Source organism: Gopherus flavomarginatus, chromosome 12 (genome assembly GCF_025201925.1).
Source record: "Gopherus flavomarginatus isolate rGopFla2 chromosome 12, rGopFla2.mat.asm, whole genome shotgun sequence".
NCBI classification, from domain to species: domain Eukaryota; kingdom Metazoa; phylum Chordata; order Testudines; family Testudinidae; genus Gopherus; species Gopherus flavomarginatus.
The window spans coordinates 13,976,118-13,997,953 of NC_066628.1; the positions used below are offsets into that span (position 1 = coordinate 13,976,118).

Genomic DNA, 21,836 nt, shown 5'->3' on the forward strand with positions numbered 1-21,836 from the left:
CCCTGAATATGGAAATTGGACTATAACCTATGGACCGTATCTGAACCTCAAGAATTTAATTCAAGTCTATATGTATATTGATCTTTTAACCAACTCTCTCCCTCTCTTCTTTTCTAATAAATTTTAGCTTAGTTAACAAGAATTGGCTATAGCATGTATTTTGGGTAAGATCTAGGTTATAATTGGACCTGGGTATGTGGCTGATCCTTTGGGATTGGAAGAACCTTCTCTTTTATATGATGAAGTAAGATTTTCAGGAATCATCATCATATCTGATAGGTGTGTCTGGACGGAGGCCTGAGGCTGGGCACTTTAAGGGAACTGCATGGTTTGGACTTCTAAGTAACCAGTGAGGTACTATAGAAGCTGTTTTGTGCTGGCAAGGTAAATCTAAGTATTGGAATAACCACCAGTGTTTGCGGTTTGTCTGCCCCGTTTTGTTTGCAGTTCACCCTGATTGAGTGACCTCAGCTGGCTCCCACGGGCAGCACCGTCACAGCATGGTGGGGCCCAAATGGGTTGCAGAGTGGTGACTGGAAGCATGGGGTCAACCTCCCATAATGCAATGTTCACCATCCCATAATTTTATACATATTCCATAATTTTGGCACCTTTTTTCCTATATCCCACAAACCAATGTGGCCCTCTCTGATGGAAGCATGGAACCTGCACATCTCTGCACTATTGTTATGAGCGTTGCAAGCCCAGGGTGCATGATCCTGCAGTATATGCAGAACCACAAAAATAGACGTGGGGGAGATGAGGAGTCCGTGCAGAACAGATTGCTGTGGGACAGAACAACAATCAATTCAAGCTTGTTGGTGGCATTCATGGCGCAGTCGCAGATAGCGGAGCTCCAGTTCTGGGCCTGAGAAACAAGCACCAACTGGGGAGATCGCATCCTAATGCAGGTGTGGGATGACAAGCAGTGGCTGTAGAACTTCTGGATGCACAAGGCCACATTCCTGGATTTGTGTGCAAAACTCGCCCCAGCCCTCCAGCGTAGGGACACCAAAATGAGAGCTGCACTGACAGTGGAGAAGTGAGTGTCAATCGCACTGTGGAAACTTTAAACGCCCGATTGTAACTGGTCAGTCAGAGTCTCTCAACTAAATACAGGGTGGAATAGATTTATGGTAAGTAGTTAACACATATCAGAAGAGACCATTCCTTGTCAAGTGGCCTTTACCACCTCCAGTCAAAGGGGCATTAGTGGGTTACACACTGTTGTCTCTTACAAGGCTGAGAAAAGGGAGCTGGAGTGAGGACTCGGATCCTTTCGCTCTCCGATTCCACCGGGGTAGTGTGGAAGCCAGGAACGTTCCCCACAATAGCGGAACCATTTCCCCACTTACACAATTGGAGTCACAAACAAGATCCTATCTGAAGGATTTGCCCCATTGGTTTACTGGTTGAGTTCTGGTAGCACTGTCCAGGTCTGGTCGAGAACCCTACAATGGCTGGAATTGAAGCACTATGGGCCCAATTTGCAATGGAGCTGGGCTCTAGGACAGAGAACAGGACAGCAGAGTATGGGGGAAAAGGGGGTTGTCCCTTAGAGTCTTTCAGTGATGCAGTTACTGCAGCAAGGAGGCAGAGCATCAGCGAAACCTCCAGGAAACTGGAAGGAGGATCCAGGCGTCCGACGGGAAGCGAAGGCCTACGATGGAGGACATCTGAGAGCACTACAGCTCTTCTGTGGCCCTGGGAAATGTCACAATTCTGCCCGGGAGTCACTGGGTTCCTCACAGAGCTGAGCACAAAGCAGGAAGAGGGGACAGACGCTGGAGATGCTGCCAGGGAGGAGATGGGCTGCTCCCCCTCTGGAAGCATCTATGTATCCAGCTTCTCAGGAAGCCCCGCTCCAACTGTGTGTGACCACTGAAGCTCACGCCCAGCCAGGGCCCCCGGATTCTGCCTCTGAGGCTGTTTATCCTCTGCACCAATTAAACCCCTGGGAGAGAGGAAAAGAAGACACGGAGTCTGAGCCCAGAGATACTCAGAGCCGCAACAGCAAAGACATGAGGCACCTGAATCAACCCCCTCTTCCAAAGCCACATGAGCAGAGACATCAGCGAAAGGGCTGGATACCGGGAGTGAGTGATTCATGCTAAGCAGGAGCAAATAAGGGGGAAACTGACCCAGTCTGGGGCACTCTGCCCAGAGCTGGAGAACAGAGGAAATTCCAGGGATACGGCGGGAGATGAAGTAGAGATGCACAACAAACATTTGACCAGGAATTTATTTGGAAAATCAAAAACCCGTTGAGGTAAAAACTTCACTGAGAAATGCAGGTTAACCTGAAACCTGAATGCCCTGAAACACGAGACCCTCTCCTCTCCTCTCCCATCCCCGACCATCCTGAAACAAGGAGAAACTCCTACCCAGGACAGTTGTTTCAGGAATAATCTGAGTGTGTAACAGCCTGTGCCTGAGAACAAGGACAAGGGAACCTAGCTAAAACCCTTCCCTTCAGCTCTGTAACACACTCCCCCTGACAGAGACCCGGCAAGAAACAGGAGCATGTCACATAATAATATAACGCAGTAATGGTAACAATGCAACTTTCCTCCCATGGTGCTTCTTTCCTCCTGAGCCACTGAATACACAGTAACTAGTGACAATCTCAGAACTCCACGGGGAGGTGAGTGACTGCTAGTACATGCGTTGTAGGGATGAAACAATAGATGCACAGAGAGGAGGGGAAGTGGCTGGTACAAGATCACACCAGGAGACACTAACAGAGTTGGTTATTGAACCCAGACGTCAGGGCTCCCAGTCCTCCCCACTCTAACCCATTAGACCTCACTCCCCTCTCAGAACCAAGGTCCTGTGTCCTGATGCCCCCTGCTCTCCCTATTATACCATACTGCCCTCATAGGAACAGTGGAAAACCCCACCTCACTGGGGAATCTCCACCATGAATTCCCAAGTTTCCCCCATCCTGTCTGCAGAGGATTCCAGTAAACGGTGAATTGCTCTGATATCCTGTTACTGCAGATTGGCAGCTCTCCCCTTTATCACTAGGGCCCCACAGGGCCCCTTGCTGCTTCCCTAAATAAATGCCCCTGTCCCAAGAGGTCTTAGGAGCTACAGAGAGGACTCAGACACAAACTGCAATGCAGCATTTTTACCTTTTCTCTACCTTGGAAAGTGTGTGGGGAACCTGCAGAAATGTCTCCCCACTAATCCCATTGCCTGCTCTACCAAGACCCTGAAATGACCCATCTCCCACCTTACCCAGTGTTCTCTCCTCCTCTGGCCTCCACCAACCATTCCACTCTGAAACCCAAACCATCCGCCCACCTGCTGGCCCAACCCAGACCATCTACAAATGCAGCATATTTACACTTTGCTTTGGAAGGCCAGAGATCCGTTGCCTTACAGGGAGAGCTCTTGCTACATGCTAGCCTGTATGGAGTTTCTGGTGAGATATTAGAGAGACCTTCACCTTGTAGCTTTTCCCACAGACAGAACATTTATAGGGTGTCTCTCCCGTGTGGGTTCTCTGATGTGAAATAAGATGCGATTTCCGAGTGAAACTTTTCCCACAGACAGAACATTGAAAGGGTGTTTCCCCGGTATGGATTCTCCGATGTCTAATAAGGCCTGAGCTGTCACAGAAGCTTTTCCCGCACTCAAGGCAGTGATAGGGTCTCTCTCCTGTGTGGATTCTCTGATGTACAAGAAGGATGGAGCTAAGCTTGAAGCTTTTCCCACAGTCGGGACATTTATATGGTCTTTCTCCAGTATGGATAATTAGATGTCTATTAAGGTGTGAGCTATAACTGAAGCGTTTCCCACAGTCAGAGCAGCGATACGGTTCTTCTCCCTTGTGGGCTCTCTGGTGTGAAACAAGGTGTTTAATAAGTTGTGAGCTCCACCTGAAATGTTTCCCACAGCTAGGGCACTTATGGGGTTTTTCTCCCGCATGGATTGTCTGGTGTTTAACAAGGTTTGAGAAGTGAGTGAACCGTTTCATGCAGTCAGGGCAGCTATAGGGTCTCTCTCCCGTGTGGACTCTCTGATGTACAGTAAGGTTTGATCTCTGATTGAAGCTTTCTCCACAGTCACAGCAGACATAGGGTGTCTCTCCGGTGTGGATCCTCCGATGTTTAGTCAGGGCTGAGCCATCACTGAAGCTTTTCCCACACTTGGGGCAGTTATAGGGTTTCTCTCCTGTGTGGACTCTCTGATGGACAAGAAGATTTGAACTGCGATTGAAGCTTCTGTCACACTCAGCACACTGATACAGTTTATCTTTGGTGCAGGTTCTAGGCTGTATCAAGTCTTTATTAAGGTCTTTCAAACTGCCCCCCTGGTGAGTGGATTTATCCTGTCTGTTCCCTGGGTGGGTTCCCTGCTGCATCTCTGCCCTGTGCTGACTCTCACAGATGTCTCCTTGCTCAGGGCTGTGGGAAATGTTCTCTGATAACGCCCTGGGCCGTTGCACTTGCTCAGGACCTTCCTGAGGTAGATTCCCCACTTCGTTCTCACTCCCTGTCCCATCACCTGCTGGGATAGAGAGAGAATCCAGGAGTCACTCCTTGCACTGTGAGAATGAAAACCTCAGAAAGGGGAAAGGCAAATGGGGGAAAAAAATCAAAATAACTGCTGGGGAGATTGAAAAATCGGTAGGGGACTCCCCCCAAACCCTTTCCCAGCGGAGAAACAGGAGGGGACCAATTCTGGTTCCACATCCCATCTGAGCACTGTAGGGGACTGCCAGGTGTCAGTCAGGGTGGGTGGGAAGCTATGTGTGACATCTGCCATGAGGATACGACACCTGCTGGGCACAATCCGGACCTGGGTGTGATGACACAGTACTGAACAAGACCAGGGGGTTACCATGATTGTGATACAGAGTTGTTTTCCAGATGTGCTGGGTCCAGGGAAATCTAAGGGACCAGGGAAGAACCCTGAGCAGAAATGGACCCAGGACTTCTAATACCCGAGTGGACAGGAATCCTTACCCAATGAGGTCACATTCTCATAGTTCTCCTGCATGACGTCCCTGTAGAGGGCTCTCTGATGGGGGTCCAGCACAGCCTACTTCTCCTCCACGAAATAACAGCCAACTCCTCGAAGGTTATTGACCCCTGAAACAGCCAGAGTCCCCCACTCAGAACTTGCTACCGCCATCACAGTCCCACCAGTTCAGTCACAGGCAGGGCTGCAAAATCCCCCTTCCCAGAGACAAAAGGGAAGTTTCTCAAAGCTTCCATTAAAAACACAAGGTTTCTGTGTGGAAAATGTGATGCCCAGAGATGCCAACTCTGGTAATTTTATCATGAGTCTCATGATATTTAGTTGGGATTTTTAGAAGTTTTTCACAAAGATCTCACAATTCCTGGCACAGAACTTGCACATTTTCCTCTTGCTCCACATGGCTGTCATATTTCCATGACTTTCAAGGGGGCTGGACTCACACTGCCCTTATTCAAAATGGCCACTATTTCCCTGAAATTTTGGCATGTGGCAGTAAGGCTGCCTCTAGTAAAGATGGCTACCAGCTCCCATTGTTTTCAATGAGACTAAAGCCCTGCTCCTTAAGGAATATCGCAGCCAGTGGGAGATGCCAAGGGGAGAGGTGTGTCTCAAACCTCTCACAAAGCTTGGCATCTAAATCCGGGCTGCAAGGGGGCACTTACTTCTGCTAGTGATTCACAAACTGAGGGAATAAAGTTATTCCTCTGCCTAAATTGCATGTGGGATCTGATCTAGTAGACATGCTCAGAGGCTGCCTAGATCTACAGAAAACAGGTGGAGGGCAGGCCCTCCCCTAGAACCTTTAGCCCGGTGATTCTGACATTCACCCAGGGTGTGGAAGATTCTGGTTCAGTTCCCCACTCTGCCTGATGAGAAGGGATTTTGCTACCTCTCAGGTGAGTACTTTAACCTCACTGGGCTACAGAGTCGTTCTAACTTTATTTCTAGCCCAATTAATATTTAATTAAAATGGAACAACTTCAAGAGGCAAGACAGAGCATGACCCACAGTAGAACATCGCATAGTTCAGTGGTTAAGAGCACTCACCTGAAGATAGCAGATCCCTGTTCAAATCCCTCAGCAGCCAGAGGAGGGATGTGAATGGGTAGTCTCCCATCTCTTGTGTTATAAGGGAGGTCTGCCTTCCCCCTTGCACTCTTAAGGCTGTTTTGTGTAGATCTAGGCGGCCTCTAAGCACACCTACCAGATCTGGTTCCCCAGGAGATTTCGGCACTCTGCCACCTACCATCCCTCGGGTTGTGAACCGCACTGAGGCTTAGGCAGGACAGAGGTGTCTGGGTACCTAGGGTGATGCACATGCCCATAGGCAGAAACATAGGCACCAAGGGAGCTCTTCCTGCAAAAACGAAGGTGCTGAATGAGGTTTGCAGCCTACAGGATTAGGCGGCAGCTGAGTGGGAGTTCTGTGGATCACGATGGTGTCTAAAAACAGGACTTAGGCAACTCAGTCTGGGGGTTAGGTGCCCAAGTACCTTTGTGAATCTGGACCTACTGCTTTTAATGTAAATTTTCAAAAGGTGTTGGAACAATGGAGAAGTTCCATAGGACTGGAAGAAAGCTAATGTTGTGCTTCAAAGGGGTAAATGGAACGACTTGGGTAATGATAAGCCCATCAGCCTGACATCGATCCCAAGCAAAACAACATAACAGCTGATATGAGACTTAAAGAATTAAAGGAGAGTAATACAGTTAATGTCAATCAACATAGGTACATGGTAAATGGTTCTTGTTAAACTAGATTTTTTTTTAAATGAGATTACAAGTTAGGTTGATAAAGGTAATAGCATTGATGTAACAGATTTTCTGTAAGGCATTTGACTCGATACTGCAAGACATTTTAATTAAAGAAACTAGATTGATACAAATCAACATGGCACACACTAAATGGATTAAAAACTACCTAACTGACAGCTCACAAAATGTAATTGTAAAGAGGGAATCCTCATTGAGTGAGTGTGTTTCTAGAAGGGTCCCACAGGGACAGCTCTGTGTGCGAGTCATGTGGGGGGTGCTAGGCGGGCCGGGGGGGGAGTGGGGTTAGAGTGCAGAGAGCCAGGCTGGCCCGGGGGCTTAGCGGAGGTCCTGGCGCCAGCCGCAGGGGTCGGGCTTGCACTCACTGGCGGGAAGCGGCAGCAGCGACCCCAGCCCACCTTGACGGCTCCTAGCATCGCTCTGGGGAGGGGACGGAAGCAGGAAAGAGGTGGGGTAGGGGCAGGGTGGGGATTTGGGGGAAGGGATGGAGTGCAGGCAGGGCCTGGGGCGGAGGGGGGAGGTTGTCCCAGGCCCCACACAACCCTGGACATGGCCCTGCTTATGTCACTCATAGTCACACCCGAGCGACATAACTGGTCGTGTAGCTATAGCCATAGCTGATGAAGAACACCCTGTAGCTTGCACGTTTGTCTCTCTCACCAACACCACTTGGCCCAATAAAAGCTATTACCTCACCCACCTTGTCTCTCTACTTCCCTGGCTGGGCAGAGCTGGTTAAATCTGCCAAGTTTCGCCTTCCTGACAACTTCACTTCCTCAGAGAGACAAAGGGCAACCCCCCCGGCGCCTCTTCAGGGTCCCCCTGCAACCCATTACCTCGTCCTCCTGCTCTGGCCCCTGGGGCAAATCCTGACAAGACCTGAGGGCAGCGGCTTCTTTTCTGTTAAGGCAGCTCAGATGCTGCTGCAGGCACGTTCACAAGGCAGCAGGTTCCCAGGGCCTGTGAGATCAGAGAGTCACTTTCCTGCCCGGCCCCAGCCCTTCCCCCGGGTCTCGCCCCTCACCTGCAGGCTCCAGGCTCAGGGGCTGGTGTCAGCAGAGCCCGGGGCTGCCCCAGGGGCTGGGTCCAGCGCCCGCAGAAAGTCCCCGCGATTGGGCACAGAGGGGGTTTAGTGCAGGGCTCCCCCGGCACAGACCAGCTGGGGAGCAGCATTTACGTCTTGCAGCGCCGAAACCCCGAACTCTCCCAGTTCCACCCCGGATACAGCCGCGCTCGGCTGATCCAGCCCCTTCCTGTGCCCCGGCTACCGTCCGAGCTGCAGCCTCGCTAGGAGGCTCGGGCCACGTCCCCAGCCCGCGGGCAGCGGGTGTCGTTAGCCGGGGCCACCAGGGGGCTCCGGAGGCTGCGATCCCTGTCTCTCGCTCTGCTCGGGGTCGGAGCTTCCAGGGCCAGACGCTGCAGGCAGCAGCTGCTGCCGCCTCCATTGTCTGGGAGCTGGGGGCGGGACCGAGCAGCGAGCGGCTGCAGCCGGGTCTCTCCCCAGCTCCCGAGCCGGAGCCTGCAGGGGGTGCAGAGACCCGAGGCACCGCGCTGGGGCCGGGAGGGGAAACAGCGCTGGGAGATCTCTGGGGTCCTGGAAGACAGCTCCAGCCAGGGGCACAGGGAGCTGGGTCCCCGCTGTCTGTCCCCCTCGGGAGAGGAATGGCTGGAAAATAACGGTGGGTGCAGAACTGTGGGTATAAATTCAAAGGCTGGTCCTGGCTCAAGCGAGTAATAAAGTGACCAAGGTTTTCCCAGCCTGGCAGAGTCTAGATCCTCTGTCTGCAGGGAAAGAGCGGAGGGGAGGGAGCGTATCGGGGTGTGAACTGAACCAAAGCCCCTTCTGAGACCTCCTCAATTGCCCATCTCGCCCTGACAGGCTGCAGAATAACGTCAGTGTTTTGATCCAGATCGTCCCACCCTCCCAGGGGACAGGGCAGGGAGATGGCTGAAGTGGAGCAGGCTCAGGTAGGAGATGGCCGATTTGGTCTGGAGTGAATTCGCGGGGGAACAGGCAAAGCAGAAGGGGAGGAGGAGAGGAAATGAAATCTCTCTGCTGGCATCTGTAAATGTGGGGCCTGAAATCCAGTGACATTCCCAGCAGGGGTTGGGGGATATTCCCCCCGGGTGAGGTCACAAAACCCTGGACGTGCCAGTATCAGAGGCCCATTGTCCTTGCACAGCAGCCATGAGCTCTCTGGAAAGTGGGGGGAGGGGCTTGAATAAGAACAGCCACTTGCCCCACCTCCTCTACTCACCTCTTTTTCCCTTCACAGTCTCATACCTCTCACAGCTGCTATATCCTCACATGCCCCTGCACACCCAAAGTCCCCTCACACTCCTTCCTACACCACACCTTCCTCTGAAGCCTCCTAAAGTTCCCCTGCACCCCAGTCCCCCCAACTCCATCTTCCCTGCTAAGCCCACACATCATCTTAACCCCCTTAATGTCAATCTGCCTCCACAAATCACCCTGCACCCCACTCGTATCTGCCTCACCCCACTCCTCACATTACACAGCATCCTCCCACCATCTGCCCCACACCCCCCTCCGTCTCTCATGCCTTCCCCACTCATTCCCTTCACCACCACCACTCTGCCACTAACTCCCCACATTCCCTTTTCTATTCAGTTTCCTAAACAGTCTCCCAAGCACAGAGCAGCAGCCGTATTCCCTGCAGAGAGCACAGCTCCTGTTTCAAAGAAAACCATGGGAGGTGGTGGCCCTCTTTATTAGCGAAAGCCTTACTTCTTCATGCCAAAAGTGTAGGGAAATGGTGGCCAGTTTGATTTCAGATCCCCTGAAAGCGACGGGAGATGGTAGCCATGTCAAAGAGGGGACAGTGCAAGTACTGTCAAACTGGAACTTCTTGCCAGAGGATATTGTGAAGGAGAAGAGTATGCCAGGTTTTAAAAAGCACTAGATACATTCATGGAAGATAGGTCCATCAGTGACTATTAGCCAGGATGGGCAGGAATGGTGTCCCTAGCCTCTGTTTGCCAGAAGCTGGGAATGGGCGACAGGGAATGAATCACTTCACGATCATCTGTTCTGTTCATTCCCTCTGAAGTACCTGGTGTTGGCCACTGTTGAAGACAGGATACTGGGCTAGATGGACCTTTGGTCTGATGCAGTATGACTGTTCTTATGTTCTGTGCTTGGAATTGTGAGATCATGGGATAATTTTATAACTCTCAACTAAATATTGTGAGACCTGTGATGAAATCACTGGAGTCAACAGCTCTGGGCATCACAGTTTCACCACAGAAACAATGTAGGTTTTTAATGAAGAATTTGAGAAATTTTACTTTTCTTCCCCAGAGAAAGCAGGGAGATTGACCAGCCCTACCCGTCACATGGTTGACCACTGCACATGGCACCTCCTGCCAGACACTGCCCTCCTCTAGCAGTGTCTCTCCCATCATCCTGAGGACCCCTCTCACTCTTGAAACCACAGTCTCCTCTTCATGACTCAGCCCTTGGGACGAGTCACCATGCATGTTCCCCACTTCCATCTGGGCTATCAAGTCCCTCTTGACAATCCAGGGCTCAGGCAGTCTTCCTGCTCACTGCCCCACCAGGGCCACTTCATCTGTGCCACTTCATCAGTGCCTGGTAGGGGGACTTGCCTGCCCCGCCCCCCCGGGTCCTGGCTTAAGGGCTCTCTCATCTGCAGCCAATCTCTAGCCTACTCCATACCTTGCTATTTTTCCCCTGAGCCTTGCCACCCTCTCTGGTTCTCCCCTTTCACTGGGTTTGCCACACCAAGCTCCCTCCTCCCAGGGAGTGACTGCAGCCTGCTTTCCCGCTGCCCCTGTCTTATAGCCAGCTTCCTGGCTTATATAGGCCCCACCTGCCCCTGCATAGGTGAGCCTCTCTCTAATTAGCTTCCTCTAGCCTAAAGCTCCCTTGTTTGCAGCCTAATTAGCTGATTGGGCCCAACTAACCCAAATTCAGCTCTTGCAGGGCCAGTGTGTGGAGCACCCCCCATCACACTGCCTATGACTGAACTGGGGGCATTGTGGCTGAGGGAACAGGTCCTGAGTGGGGAACTCTGGCTTTTCAGGTGCTGGTGACCTTCGAGGAGGTGGCTGTGTATTTCACGGAGGAGGAGTGGGCTCTGCTGGACCTATGTCAGAGAAGCCTCTACATAGATGTGATGCAGGAGAATTATGAGAATGTAACCTCGCTGGGTAAGGATTCCTGTCCCTTTGGGTATTAGAATCAGAGGGATCTCTGATGAACCAAAATTGGCTTCTACTCAGGGTTCTTTCCTAGTCACCTAGATTTCAGAGGGATCAGCCCCATAGTCCCCAGTACTCTTGAGAGCCAGTCTGTCACCTCCATACCTCTTCCAGGGAAGAGGCAATTCGGAGAGAGAGTGGAGATATTAATCCATCCCCATCAAAGGGAGAGGGTGGGTGATGTGCTCCTCTTGTCTTTTTAAACATGGGCTCATTCTCACATACTGGGATTTTGTGTGTCCTGCTCTTCCCAGGACTGGCTCTGTGCATGGAAAGGGCTCTGGTCTCAGCAGGCTTACAAAGGGGTAAGAGGTTGAATGAAATATTGTTCTGTGCCAGATTCTTAAAATCCCCCCGTGTGGAGATCCTTGAATCGCCTGCAGAGGAAATGGCACATCTCCCAGGAACCATCCAATCTGCTCGAATGGTCTCCAGGAACATTTCCTCATCTGCTGGTTTTATTCAAGGGCGCTCTCCCACCCAGCGCATATGGAAACATCTGTGTCTCTGAGTAACTGTAAGACCCTGTTTTCACCTCTTTTCTTTCCCTGGTGCAGGATTTCCCATTCCCAAACTTGAGGTGATCTCCCAGCTTGAACAAGGGAAAGAACTGTGGGTCACAGAGCTATGGGGCTGCGTGGAAAGGGAGATCCTGAGAAATTCTAGCCCAGGTGAGGAATTAGTTATATGGATTCACAATCCACTCATTATTGGCACAAACAGCTGGGATTCCCACTAAGTGCCTACAAGTTTCTTGCTTTCTGCCTCATTTCACCTGGGTCAGGATTGTCCCCTGCAGGTTCTCAAGGTAGACATCACTCATGGCTCCTGTCTTTCCTATCTCCCAAAGAGATATTTCTGTGTGTTCCACCCCTTTTCCATTCCTCTTCCTGAGCTTCCCTTTCTCCTCGACACAGGGAAAGACTCATGTCTGGATTCTTTCTCTGTCCTAGCAGGTGATGGGTTGGTGGGTGAGCATGAGGAGAAGAATCCTGAACAGGAAGATCCTGAGCAAGTACAACCACAGGGGACTATACTGGGAAGATCTGAAGGCCATGTTTCCCAGAGTGTGGAGCAGGGGAATACCTGTGAGGGTCAGCCCAGACCAGAGAGGCTACAGGGAGACCACCAAGGGGAGAGACAGAGTAAATCCACTCTTCGAGATGGAAGTTTGAATGACCTGAATGAAACTGTGATCCACCCAAGGATCTGCACTGAAGAGAAACTGTATGACGATGCTGGACGCAGGAAAATTTTCAGTGGGAGTCCAAACCTGTTTGTACATCGAAGAATCCACAATGGAGAGAAAATCTATAAATGCCTCGAGTGTGGGAAAAGCTTCAGTCGTAGCTCAAACCTCATTGCGCATCAGAGAGTCCATACAGGAGAGAGACCCTATAAATGCCCAGAATGTGGGAAAAGCTTCAGCCGTGGCTCAAACCTCATTGCACATCAGAGCATCCATACGGGAGAGAGACCCTATAAATGCGCTGAATGTGGGAAAAGCTTCAGCCGCAGCTCAAACCTCATTGTACATCAGAGTGTCCATACAGGAGAGAGACCCTATAAATGCCCCGAGTGTGGGAAAAGCTTCAGTTGTAGCTCACATCTCATTGTACATCAGAGAGTCCATACAGGAGAAAGACCCTATAAATGCTTCGACTGTGGGACAAGCTTCAGTTGTAGCTCACATCTCATTGCACATGAGAGAGTCCATACCGGGGAGAGACCCTATAAATGCCTTCAATGTGGGAAGAGCTTCAGCTGTAGCTCACACCTCATTGCACATCTGAATGTCCATACAGGACAGAGACCCTATAGATGCCTCAACTGTGGGAAAAGCTTCAGTGGTAGCTCAAACCTCATTGCACATAAGAGAGTCCATACAGGAGAGAGACCCTATAAATGCCCCAAGTGTGGGAAAAGCTTCAGTCGTAGCTCACATCTCATTACACATCAGAAAGTGCACATGGGAGAGAGACCCTATAGTTGCCTTGACTGTGGGTAAAGCTTCAGTTACAGCTCAGTCCCTATTAAACATCTGAGAACTGACACTCTAGGGAGACCCTATAAGTGTTAAAGCTGCAAAGAATCTGGTGGCACCTTACAGACTAACAGACGTTTTGGAGCATGAGCTTTCGTGGGTGAATAAGTGTTCTGTCTGTAGGAAAAGCTACAAGGCAACGGTTGCTCTAATATCACACAGGATAGAAGGTAGTGGGAGCTCTCCCTGGGGGCAAATGGTTCTGTGTCCTCCTGCAGCAAAGTGTAAATGTAGAGGGTCTGGATAGGAGTAGATGGCAAGTGGATGATTTGGATTTCGGTGGACGATGGTTGGTGTTGGCCAGGGAGGAAGGACCTCTTGGTACTGAGGAGCTGGTCATTTTATAGTTGGGGGGAGCAGGTGATGGAATGAGTTGGGTGACATTTCTGTGGGTTCTACATACACTTTAGAGTACAGAGAAGAGTTACAGTTTGTATCAGGGACAGAGGCAGGGGGATGCTATTCAGGGAAGCAGTGAAGGAGTCCTGTGGGTCTGTAGTTATAAGGCAGTGAGAGCTGCTGGTCTGAAGTGACGGGATTTCAGAGCAGTGCTCAGTATACTGGCTATCTCTGCAGGCAGTGAGGTGGGCTGGAGCCAGATGAGGAGGTGAGACCTTTGGGATATTACACTGTTACTATGTGGGCAGTATGGTGTAAGCAGGAGATTAGGAATCAGGACTCCTGGCTTCTGTTCTCCACTCCAGGTAGGGCACAGGGTCTAATTACTCCTTGGGGAATTCTGCACCAGAAAATTAAAAATTATATGCCAAAAAAATTAAAATTCTGTGGATAATATTTTAAAATTCTGCAAATTTTATTGGTCCAAATAACACTACATAATCAAGCCAGTTTCAATTATTTTAGTAATTTATTTCAAAATACTTGTCAGCAAGTATTTCTGTAGCAATACAAACAAAAATTCCCCCAGGAGTAGAGAGCAATACAAAAATTCTCCCAGGAGTAGAGAGTTAAAGAAACTACTATCATAACCCAGTTCCTGTTTCTCTGCCCCCTCTATCCCCCAGAGCCCAGTCAGGGGGCCAGACACCCACAATTCCTCCCTCCAGAGCCCAGATGTGTCGCCCCAGCCAATACACCTGACTCTTCTACCTCTCAGGAGCCCAGCTGTGGGGCCCCCCTAGCCCAGATACCCATACTCCCTCCTCCCCAGAACCCAGCTGCAGGGTCCCCCTGGCCCATATACCCACATCCCTCCCCCCCGCCAAAGCCCAAGGATAAGCCTGAGGCTGGGTCCCAGGCTTGTCTGGAGTTTCCTGTACTCCACCGCCTCATTCCCTCAGGATATGCTGGGAATTGTAGTTGCCAGGAGACCTCCAGCTCCCTCTTCCCCTAGCCCAGAAGTGTTGTCTATGTGTGAGCTCAGCTCTACTGGGTCCAGCAGCCCCTAGTGGTGACAAGCAGCTCTGCAGCCCATTTCTGTGGGGGAAAGGAAATTCTGCGTGCACGTTAATTTCTGCAAAATTCTGTATTGCGCAATAACGCAGAATTCCCCCACGCGTAAGTCTAATAGGTTAGAGTAGGAAGGACAGCTATGAATCTGCAGTCCTGCATTCTATTCCCAGCTCTGCTAGTGGTTACATTTGTGACCTTCTACCAGCAGCCCCTCTCCTTTCCTGGCTTTCCCTGGTGGGAGACTGTTTTAGTGAGCCAAAGGGAAAGTTTTAGTTGGATTCCTTTGACCCTGTCTGCAGGCAGAGGCTCTGTTCACGTTGTCACATGCTGGGATTATTCCTGAAGGAACTGCCCTGGGAGGATTTTTCTCCATTTTCTGGATAGTCTCCTGTTGCTGGAAATGTGGGTTTTGGGAAAGTCTTTTTCTTATTGACATTTTTACCTCTGTTGGTTTCTCGTTTTCCAAAGAAATACTAATAAAATGTTTGCTGCAATTCTCCCATCACCCTGGGTGACCCACAAGTTTCCTGTGTTCTTGAGCTCTAGGGATAGTAGGCCAGGTGTCCCAAACCAGGTCACTTCCTCACTTATTTCCTGCTCCTCAGCAGGAATTGCTCATTCCCCCATATCCAGCCCTTTTGCTCATGTCTCTGTGCATCCAGTTTTAAAGAGAGATCTGGGCTCCTCCACATCTTTGTTCTTGTAGCTCTAAGTGACTCAGGGTTCATTCTCTGTCTCTTCCCTTCCCCTTTCCAGCAGGTTTAATCAGTTCAGGGGATAAACCACCTCAGAGTCCAGGAGCCCTGGCTGGGTGTGAGCCCCCGAGGTTGCTCAGGGCTGGAGCAGCTGGTCACTGGAAAGCTGAATACATGAACATTTCTAGATGGGAAGCAGCCCATCTCCTCCCTGGCAACATCTCCAGTGTCTCTTCCCTCTTCCTGCTCCATGCCTAGCTCAGTGCGGGATCCAGTGACTCCCAGGCAGAATTGTGACATTTCCCCACGGACACAGAACAGGTGCAGGCTCTCAGTTGTCCTCCATCCCTGGCCATTGCTTCCCATCAAATGTCTGCTTCTGGGTTCCTGGTGGTTTCTCTGATGCTCTTGCTCGCTCTGTGGTAACTGTTGTGATAACTGGACCTACAAATTTACTGTTGTTGTCAGGGGTGCCATTTCAGATTTGTGGGGTGGGGGGAGAGGAACATTAACCATGATTCCAGGAGCTACTTAAGCACCTGAAAACTATTTCTTTTGGCAGATGGGGGATATGCTTGCTCTTTATAAATATATCAGAGGGATTAATATTAGGGAGGGAGAGGAATTATTTAAGCTTAGTACCAATGTAGATACAAGAACAAATGGGTATAAACTGGACACTAGGAAGTTTAGACTTGAAATTAGATGAAGGTTTCTAACCATTAGAGGAGTGAAGTTCTGGAACAGCCTTCCAAGGGGAGTAGTGGGGGCAAAAGACATATCTGGCTTTAAGACTAAGCTTGATAAATTTATGGAAGGGATGGTATGATGGGATAGCTTAATTTTGGCAATTGATCTTTGATCATCAGCAGGTAAGTATGCCCAGTGGTCTGTGATGGGATGTTAGATGGGATGGGATCTGAGTTACTGTAGAGAATTCTTTCCTGAGTGCTGGCTGGTGAGTCTTGCTCACATGCTCAGGGTTTAGCTGATCACCATATTTGGGGTCGGGAAGGAATTTTCCTCCGGGGCAGATTGGCAGAGGCCCTGGAGGTTTTTTGCCTTCCTCTGCAGCGTGGGGCATGGGTCACTTGCTGGTGGATTCTCTGCAGCTTGAGGTCTTCAAACCACAATCTGAAGACTTCAATAACTCAGACATAGGTTAGGGGTTTGTTATAGAAGTGGATGGGTAGGGTTCTGTGGCCTGCTTTGTGCAAGAGGTCAGACTAGATGATCATATTGGTCCCTTCTGACCCTAAAGTCTATGAGTCTATGATAGCCTAGAAATTACCTGACAGGAGCACTATAACGGATTCCTATATAAAGAAAAAAAAAAAATATATATATATATATATATATACACACATATACAAACACCAGTTAAAGCCATATTTTAATTTTATATGTAAGTTTAGAACAATCAGGAGATAATGCAGTAAAATATTCCCAATCTGAAGCCTTGAGGTATCGTAAGAACAGCCATACTGGGTGAGACCAAAAGTCCATCTAGCCCAGTATCCTGTCTTCCACCAGTGGCCAGTTCCAGGTGCTTCAGAGAGAATAACAGCACAGGCAATCTTCAAGTGATCCACCCCCTGTTGTCCACTCCCAGCTTCTGGCAAACAGGCTGAGGACATCAACCCTGCCCATCCTGGCTAATAAACATTGATGGACCTGTCCTCCATGAACTTATCTTGGTCTTTTTTTGAACCCTATTATAGTTTTTGGCCTTCTCAATATCTCCTGGCGACTAGTCCCACAAGCTGACTATGCGTTGTGTGAAGAAATAATTCCTCTTGTTTGTTTTAAACCTGCTGCCTATTAATTTCATTTGATGATTGCTAGTTCTTGTGTTATGAGAAGGAATAAATAAGATTTCCTTATTTACTTTCTCCACAACAGTGAACATTTTATCGACCTCTCTCATACCCCTCCTTTCTCATCTTTTTCCAAGCTGAATAGTCCCAGTCTTTTTAATCTCTCATACGGAAGCCATTCCATGCCCGTAATCAATTTTGTTGCCCTTTGCTGTATCTTTTCCAATTCCAACCTATCTTTTTTGAGATGGGGCGACCAGATCTGCACACAATATTCAATATGTGGGTGTACCATGGATTTATACAGAGGCATTATGATATTCTCTGTCTTGCTATCTAGCCCTTTCTTAATGGTTCCTAACAATCTGTTTGCTTTTTTGCCTACCGCTATACATTGAGCAGATGTTTTCAGAGAACTATCCATAATGACTCCAAAATCTCTTTCTTGAGTAGTAACAGCTAATTTGGACCCCAACATTTTGTTTGTAGAGGTGGGATTATGTTTTCCAATGTGTGTACTTTTCATTTACTTTCCTTTATCAGTTTTGGAGCCTTAATACAAGAACTAATAACTTTAATGGCTAAATAGAATTCATGCAGAATATCTGCTCAATACCATTGTCCTTACAACATCACATCAATTACCCTCAAACACCCACATACTTTTTAATTTTAATTATATTACTATTTGGAAAATTATACTCAAACAAATATATTTAGTCTTAATTTTTATATCATTTCTCATCAAAAAGTTATGAAGTCTAAAGTAGTTGAGTTTCCCCTCAAACATGCTTCTAAAACAGAGGTCGGCAACCTTTCAGAAGTGGTGTGCCGAGGCTTCATTTATTCATTCTAATTTAAGGTTTTGAGTACCAGTAATACATTTTAACATTTTTAGAAGGTCTGTTTCTAGAAGTCTATAATATATAACTAAACTATTGTTGTATATAAAGTAAACAAGGTTTTCAAAGTGTTTAAGAAGCTTCATTTAAAATTAAATTACAATGCAGAGCCCCCCCTTGACCGGTGGCCAGGACCCAGGCAGTGTGAGTGCCACTGAAAATCAGCTCATGTGCCGCCTTTGGCACGTGTCCCATAGGTTGCCTACCCTGTTCTAAAACATGGAATAACTAACAAACTAGAGAATAAATTCATTTTGGCACTAGCTTAAAAAAAAAGAAAAGCCAAAAAGCTTTTAAAGTGATAATTTGAAAGAAAATATTACAATAGATAGGAAATTCATGTTGGCCAATCAGCTGTAATACATCTGAAGGTATATTTCCAGTAGATAAAATATTATCACCTTTTTCCAGTGGCAATGTGTTTACTTTTCCAATTATGTTACTCAATAATTAGAAATAAAGTCATAACATTGTAATCTATTTATACAATGCATTTGATATTTCTCCAGTACAAATGAAAACACACTCCAGTTCAAGGGAGTAAAGGTATAAGGATTCAAAACATAAAAATGAATTTAAAAGTTGATCTTGCATTTAATGAGCTAAAAGCCTGTTTTAACCTCTGGAAAATGTTCGGTTTTATAAAGTAATATAGAAATCCTGAGTATCTATAGTGACCCAAATGGATAATTCTTAACTGTCCCTAATGAAAATATAATATGACACTACATGTCTTAGATGTTATTACAAAACAAAATGCCCCAGGGGTATAAAGACTAATTCAAGAAAGAAAACATTTTATTTGCTGAGTGAGAAGCAGAGGTATGGCCAATAACTTCCTCTGATTTCCATCAGGAGCAACTGAAATGTCTAAGGGAAGCACTGACTGTTACACTGAAAATAAAACTGAGCAGTTTTGTGAGGGAGACTTATGGAGAAGGAAACCCCTCTCCCCTTAATGGTGCTCCTGCAGTTAATGCAGAGAGTCACTTTCCTGCCCAGCCCCAGCCCTTTCCCTGTGGTCTCTCCCCTCACCTGCAGGCTCTGGCTCAGGGGCTGGTGTCAGCAGAGCCCAGGGCTGCCCCAAGGGCTGGTTCCAGCCACCTGATAAAGTTCCCATCTGGCTGGGCACAGAGGGAGCATTTATGAAGGTCTGTCCCTGAAACAGCTGCCGTGGGGGGAGCAGTAGCTTCTCAGCCTGGGGGAGCCCAGATCCCAATGGAAGACACAGCAGTGTCTGACCCAAGAAACTCAATCCCCAATATCCTGAGCACTAGCAGACTCCTCTGCCATAGCAATAATTAACAAAGAGCCCTAGTAGCTAGGGTGACCAGAAAACAACTGTGAAAAAACGGGACAGGGTGGGGGGTTAGTAGGCGCCTATATAAGAAAAAGTCCCAAAAAATGAGACCGTCCCTTTAAAAATGGGACATCTGGTCACCCTACTAGTGACAGCAATGAATGGGTTGACATGGCAACACTCATTGTTTCATGTTCTCTGTGTATATATATCTTCCTACAGTATTTTCAACTGCATGCATCCGATGAAGTGGGTTTTAACCCATGACAGCTTATGCTCAAATTAATTTGTTAGTCTCTAAGGTGCCATAAGGACTCCTCGTTCTTTTTGCTAATACAGACTAACATGGCTGCTACTCTGAAACCTGAATCTCAGCTGTGTTAACAGCTCCACAGCAGCATCTCTATGGCCAATAGAAGGCTCTGGCTTGTACCAATGAATAGGCTCCCCTCGCCCTTATCAGCATAACATCGGCTCAGCTTTATTGTTGCTGCTGCTTTTGTGATGTATGAACCCCTTCCAGGCTGAGCCGGAGCCTGGAGAGACCTGGGGAAAGAGCTGGGGCCGGGCAGGAAAGTGACTCTGCACCAGCGGCCCCTCGTTTCCAGCAATGTTGGAACAATTTGTACAGTGGGGGTGCTGAAAGCCATTGAACCAAACTGTAAACCTTGTATATAATGGAAACCACTTCAAGCCAGGGGGTGCAGCAGCACCACCAGATCCAGCACCTATGTTCCTTGCCCCATCTCTGCTCCTGGATGTCTGCGAGTCTCAGAGCTGCTGCCCTCACTGACACCCCCAGGCTCTGCTCCCCTGAGCACCTGCAAGAGCTGATCCAGCTCCGGAAGAAGAGGGGATCCAGTCTCCCAGCGCAAGAGGAGAGAGACAGGAGTTAGGGAAATAACAGGGAGAGAAGAAGAGTGGGTGACACAGAGAGGGAAGAGTGGGGTATTTATTCTTAATTTAAGAACCTTGCTCTGGGGAGAGCAGAGGTCTTTCAGGCCAAAGGACTGGGAGAAGCAAGGTCGTACATTAATGACAGTGCAGAACGTGTCCCTGGCACTAGACTGCATTAATGTACATGCACCAGGGGGCAGAAGTAGCACGGCTCTCGATGCTGCCCCATCCCAACTATGAGTGCTTGCCAGAGCAATCTGAATAACATTCTTTAGTCTTTTTTGTGTGTGTGCAGCTAATACTGATATCAATTCTCTGCTATTGCTGTTCTTTACAATGATCTAATCCGGAGATAGCCTCTCCCGTCTTCAGTGCTTCTCTCCAAGAATCAAATGTTACCGCAATAGCCATCAGATATTTTCCCTTTTCTCAGTTATTGAATTTTTATATAAACCCCCCCCAATTTCAGTCCTTTTCTATATATTAATATTTTCACAAAACATTTGCATTTTTTTATCTAAATATGCAGCGCTGATGTAAAATCTCAAATGTTGTCCTTGTAATTAACAAACCTTAAATGTAACACTGTGCTTTGTCATAAACCCTCCATCTTCAGCCCAACAACCTGGAGAGACAATCAGGATGAGTGCTTTCCACTGAGTCCCCATGTTCCCTGCTTCAGAGTCTTTCCCCACATCCAGCTCGGTGCACTAAGGCATATTTGGGGCCTGCAAAGCCAGCCACGGAGGCAGCAGGCAGCCCAAAATTTGTCATTAGGGGGCAGTTGTTAACAATCCCCTGCTCCTGTTCTGGGGGTCTGCAGTGGATGGGTTCCAGGGCTGGGGAAATAACGCATCAAAGAGACTTCCCAGAAACCTGCCAACTCTATTAAGGGCCATTTTGCTCACAGATGGCTCCGGGACTTTGAGAAACTAAATTCTACTTTATTAATTAAAACCAGGAAATAAAAGCAAAACTCCCACCACTGCATAGGAACCAGCAACAGGCCAGCTTTTTAAAGCTGGTAGAAAAGTGCAGACACTCCATGAGAGATGGTGAGATCCAGTCATAAAAACCAACACTCCTGAGTGCAGGAAATGCAGAGAGCTCATGTTAAGGGGAGTGAGTGAACACAGGGCATTTTACAGCAGCATCCCTGCTGAGGCTTCTATTCCTGTGGGGATGTCCCTGGTGGTGGAGTGAGAGCGGGGGAAGTGGGGCAGAGAAAGTCACACTTAGATCTACAAAAGTATTTAGGTTCCTAACCTGCAGATTTAGATGTCTAAATCCCATTTATAGGAGCTGCTGCAATTCACAAAACTCCCTACTCAACTGCCACCCAACCCCATAGGTGCCTAAACTCACTCAGCACCTAACTTTTTGCCGTAACTGTTCCCCAGGCACCTGTTTCTGCCTCTGGGCACGTGCGCTGCTGCCGTTGCTGTGTGTGTGTTCAGGCACCTCAGCCCCACAGTGATCCATGAGCTTGGGGGAGTCAGGCGTTTGCCTGCAGGGAGCAATCAAGAAGATGCTGTCCCTTTAGCCCAGTGTTTAGAGCACTCACCTAGGAGACAGAAGTTCAAGTCCCCCTTCTAGCTAGTGAGGAGAAGGGATTTGCTACCACTCAGGTCAGAGCTCTAACCACCAGGCTATGGGATATTCTGAAGGGGCGTGAGGGGTGTCCTCTCCTACTGAAGTTGTTCCACTTTAATTCAATAATGGAATATCAAAGGGGGCAAAGAAAATGTGAGAATTGTTCTA

At 48.4% G+C, this 21,836-nt stretch overlaps 3 protein-coding genes across 6 annotated transcripts in view; 1 reads left to right on the top strand and 2 right to left on the bottom strand.

The window, feature by feature from the left end:
• The window catches only part of LOC127032790 (zinc finger protein 569-like), a 253,686-nt gene that overhangs the window by 209,530 nt on the left and 22,320 nt on the right, over positions 1 to 21,836 (bottom strand).
• Positions 1 to 21,836, top strand: part of LOC127033157 (zinc finger protein 850-like) — a 226,776-nt gene that overhangs the window by 163,849 nt on the left and 41,091 nt on the right. Inside the window, exon 10 of the mRNA XM_050920961.1 lies at positions 12,298 to 12,970. Within this exon, the coding sequence (XP_050776918.1) occupies positions 12,298 to 12,970 (673 nt within the window). The remainder of the gene's footprint in view (positions 1 to 12,297; positions 12,971 to 21,836) is intronic.
• On the bottom strand, positions 2,225 to 20,646 carry LOC127032807 (zinc finger protein 501-like). 4 transcript variants are annotated; one of them, XM_050920417.1, is made up of 4 exons: positions 18,914 to 20,646; positions 7,599 to 7,786; positions 4,974 to 5,099; positions 2,225 to 4,515 (listed from the first exon to the last, which is right to left on the bottom strand). In XM_050920417.1, the coding sequence occupies exons 3-4, from the start codon at positions 5,005 to 5,007 to the stop codon at positions 3,407 to 3,409; spliced, it is 1,143 nt and encodes a 380-aa protein (XP_050776374.1). In that variant the 5' UTR covers positions 5,008 to 5,099; positions 7,599 to 7,786; positions 18,914 to 20,646; the 3' UTR covers positions 2,225 to 3,406. The 4 variants fall into 4 exon arrangements, with proteins under 4 accessions (XP_050776374.1, XP_050776376.1, XP_050776377.1 ...); XM_050920419.1 differs by lacking the exon at positions 7,599 to 7,786; XM_050920420.1 differs by lacking the exon at positions 18,914 to 20,646 and having other exon boundaries at positions 2,225 to 4,512; positions 7,599 to 8,176.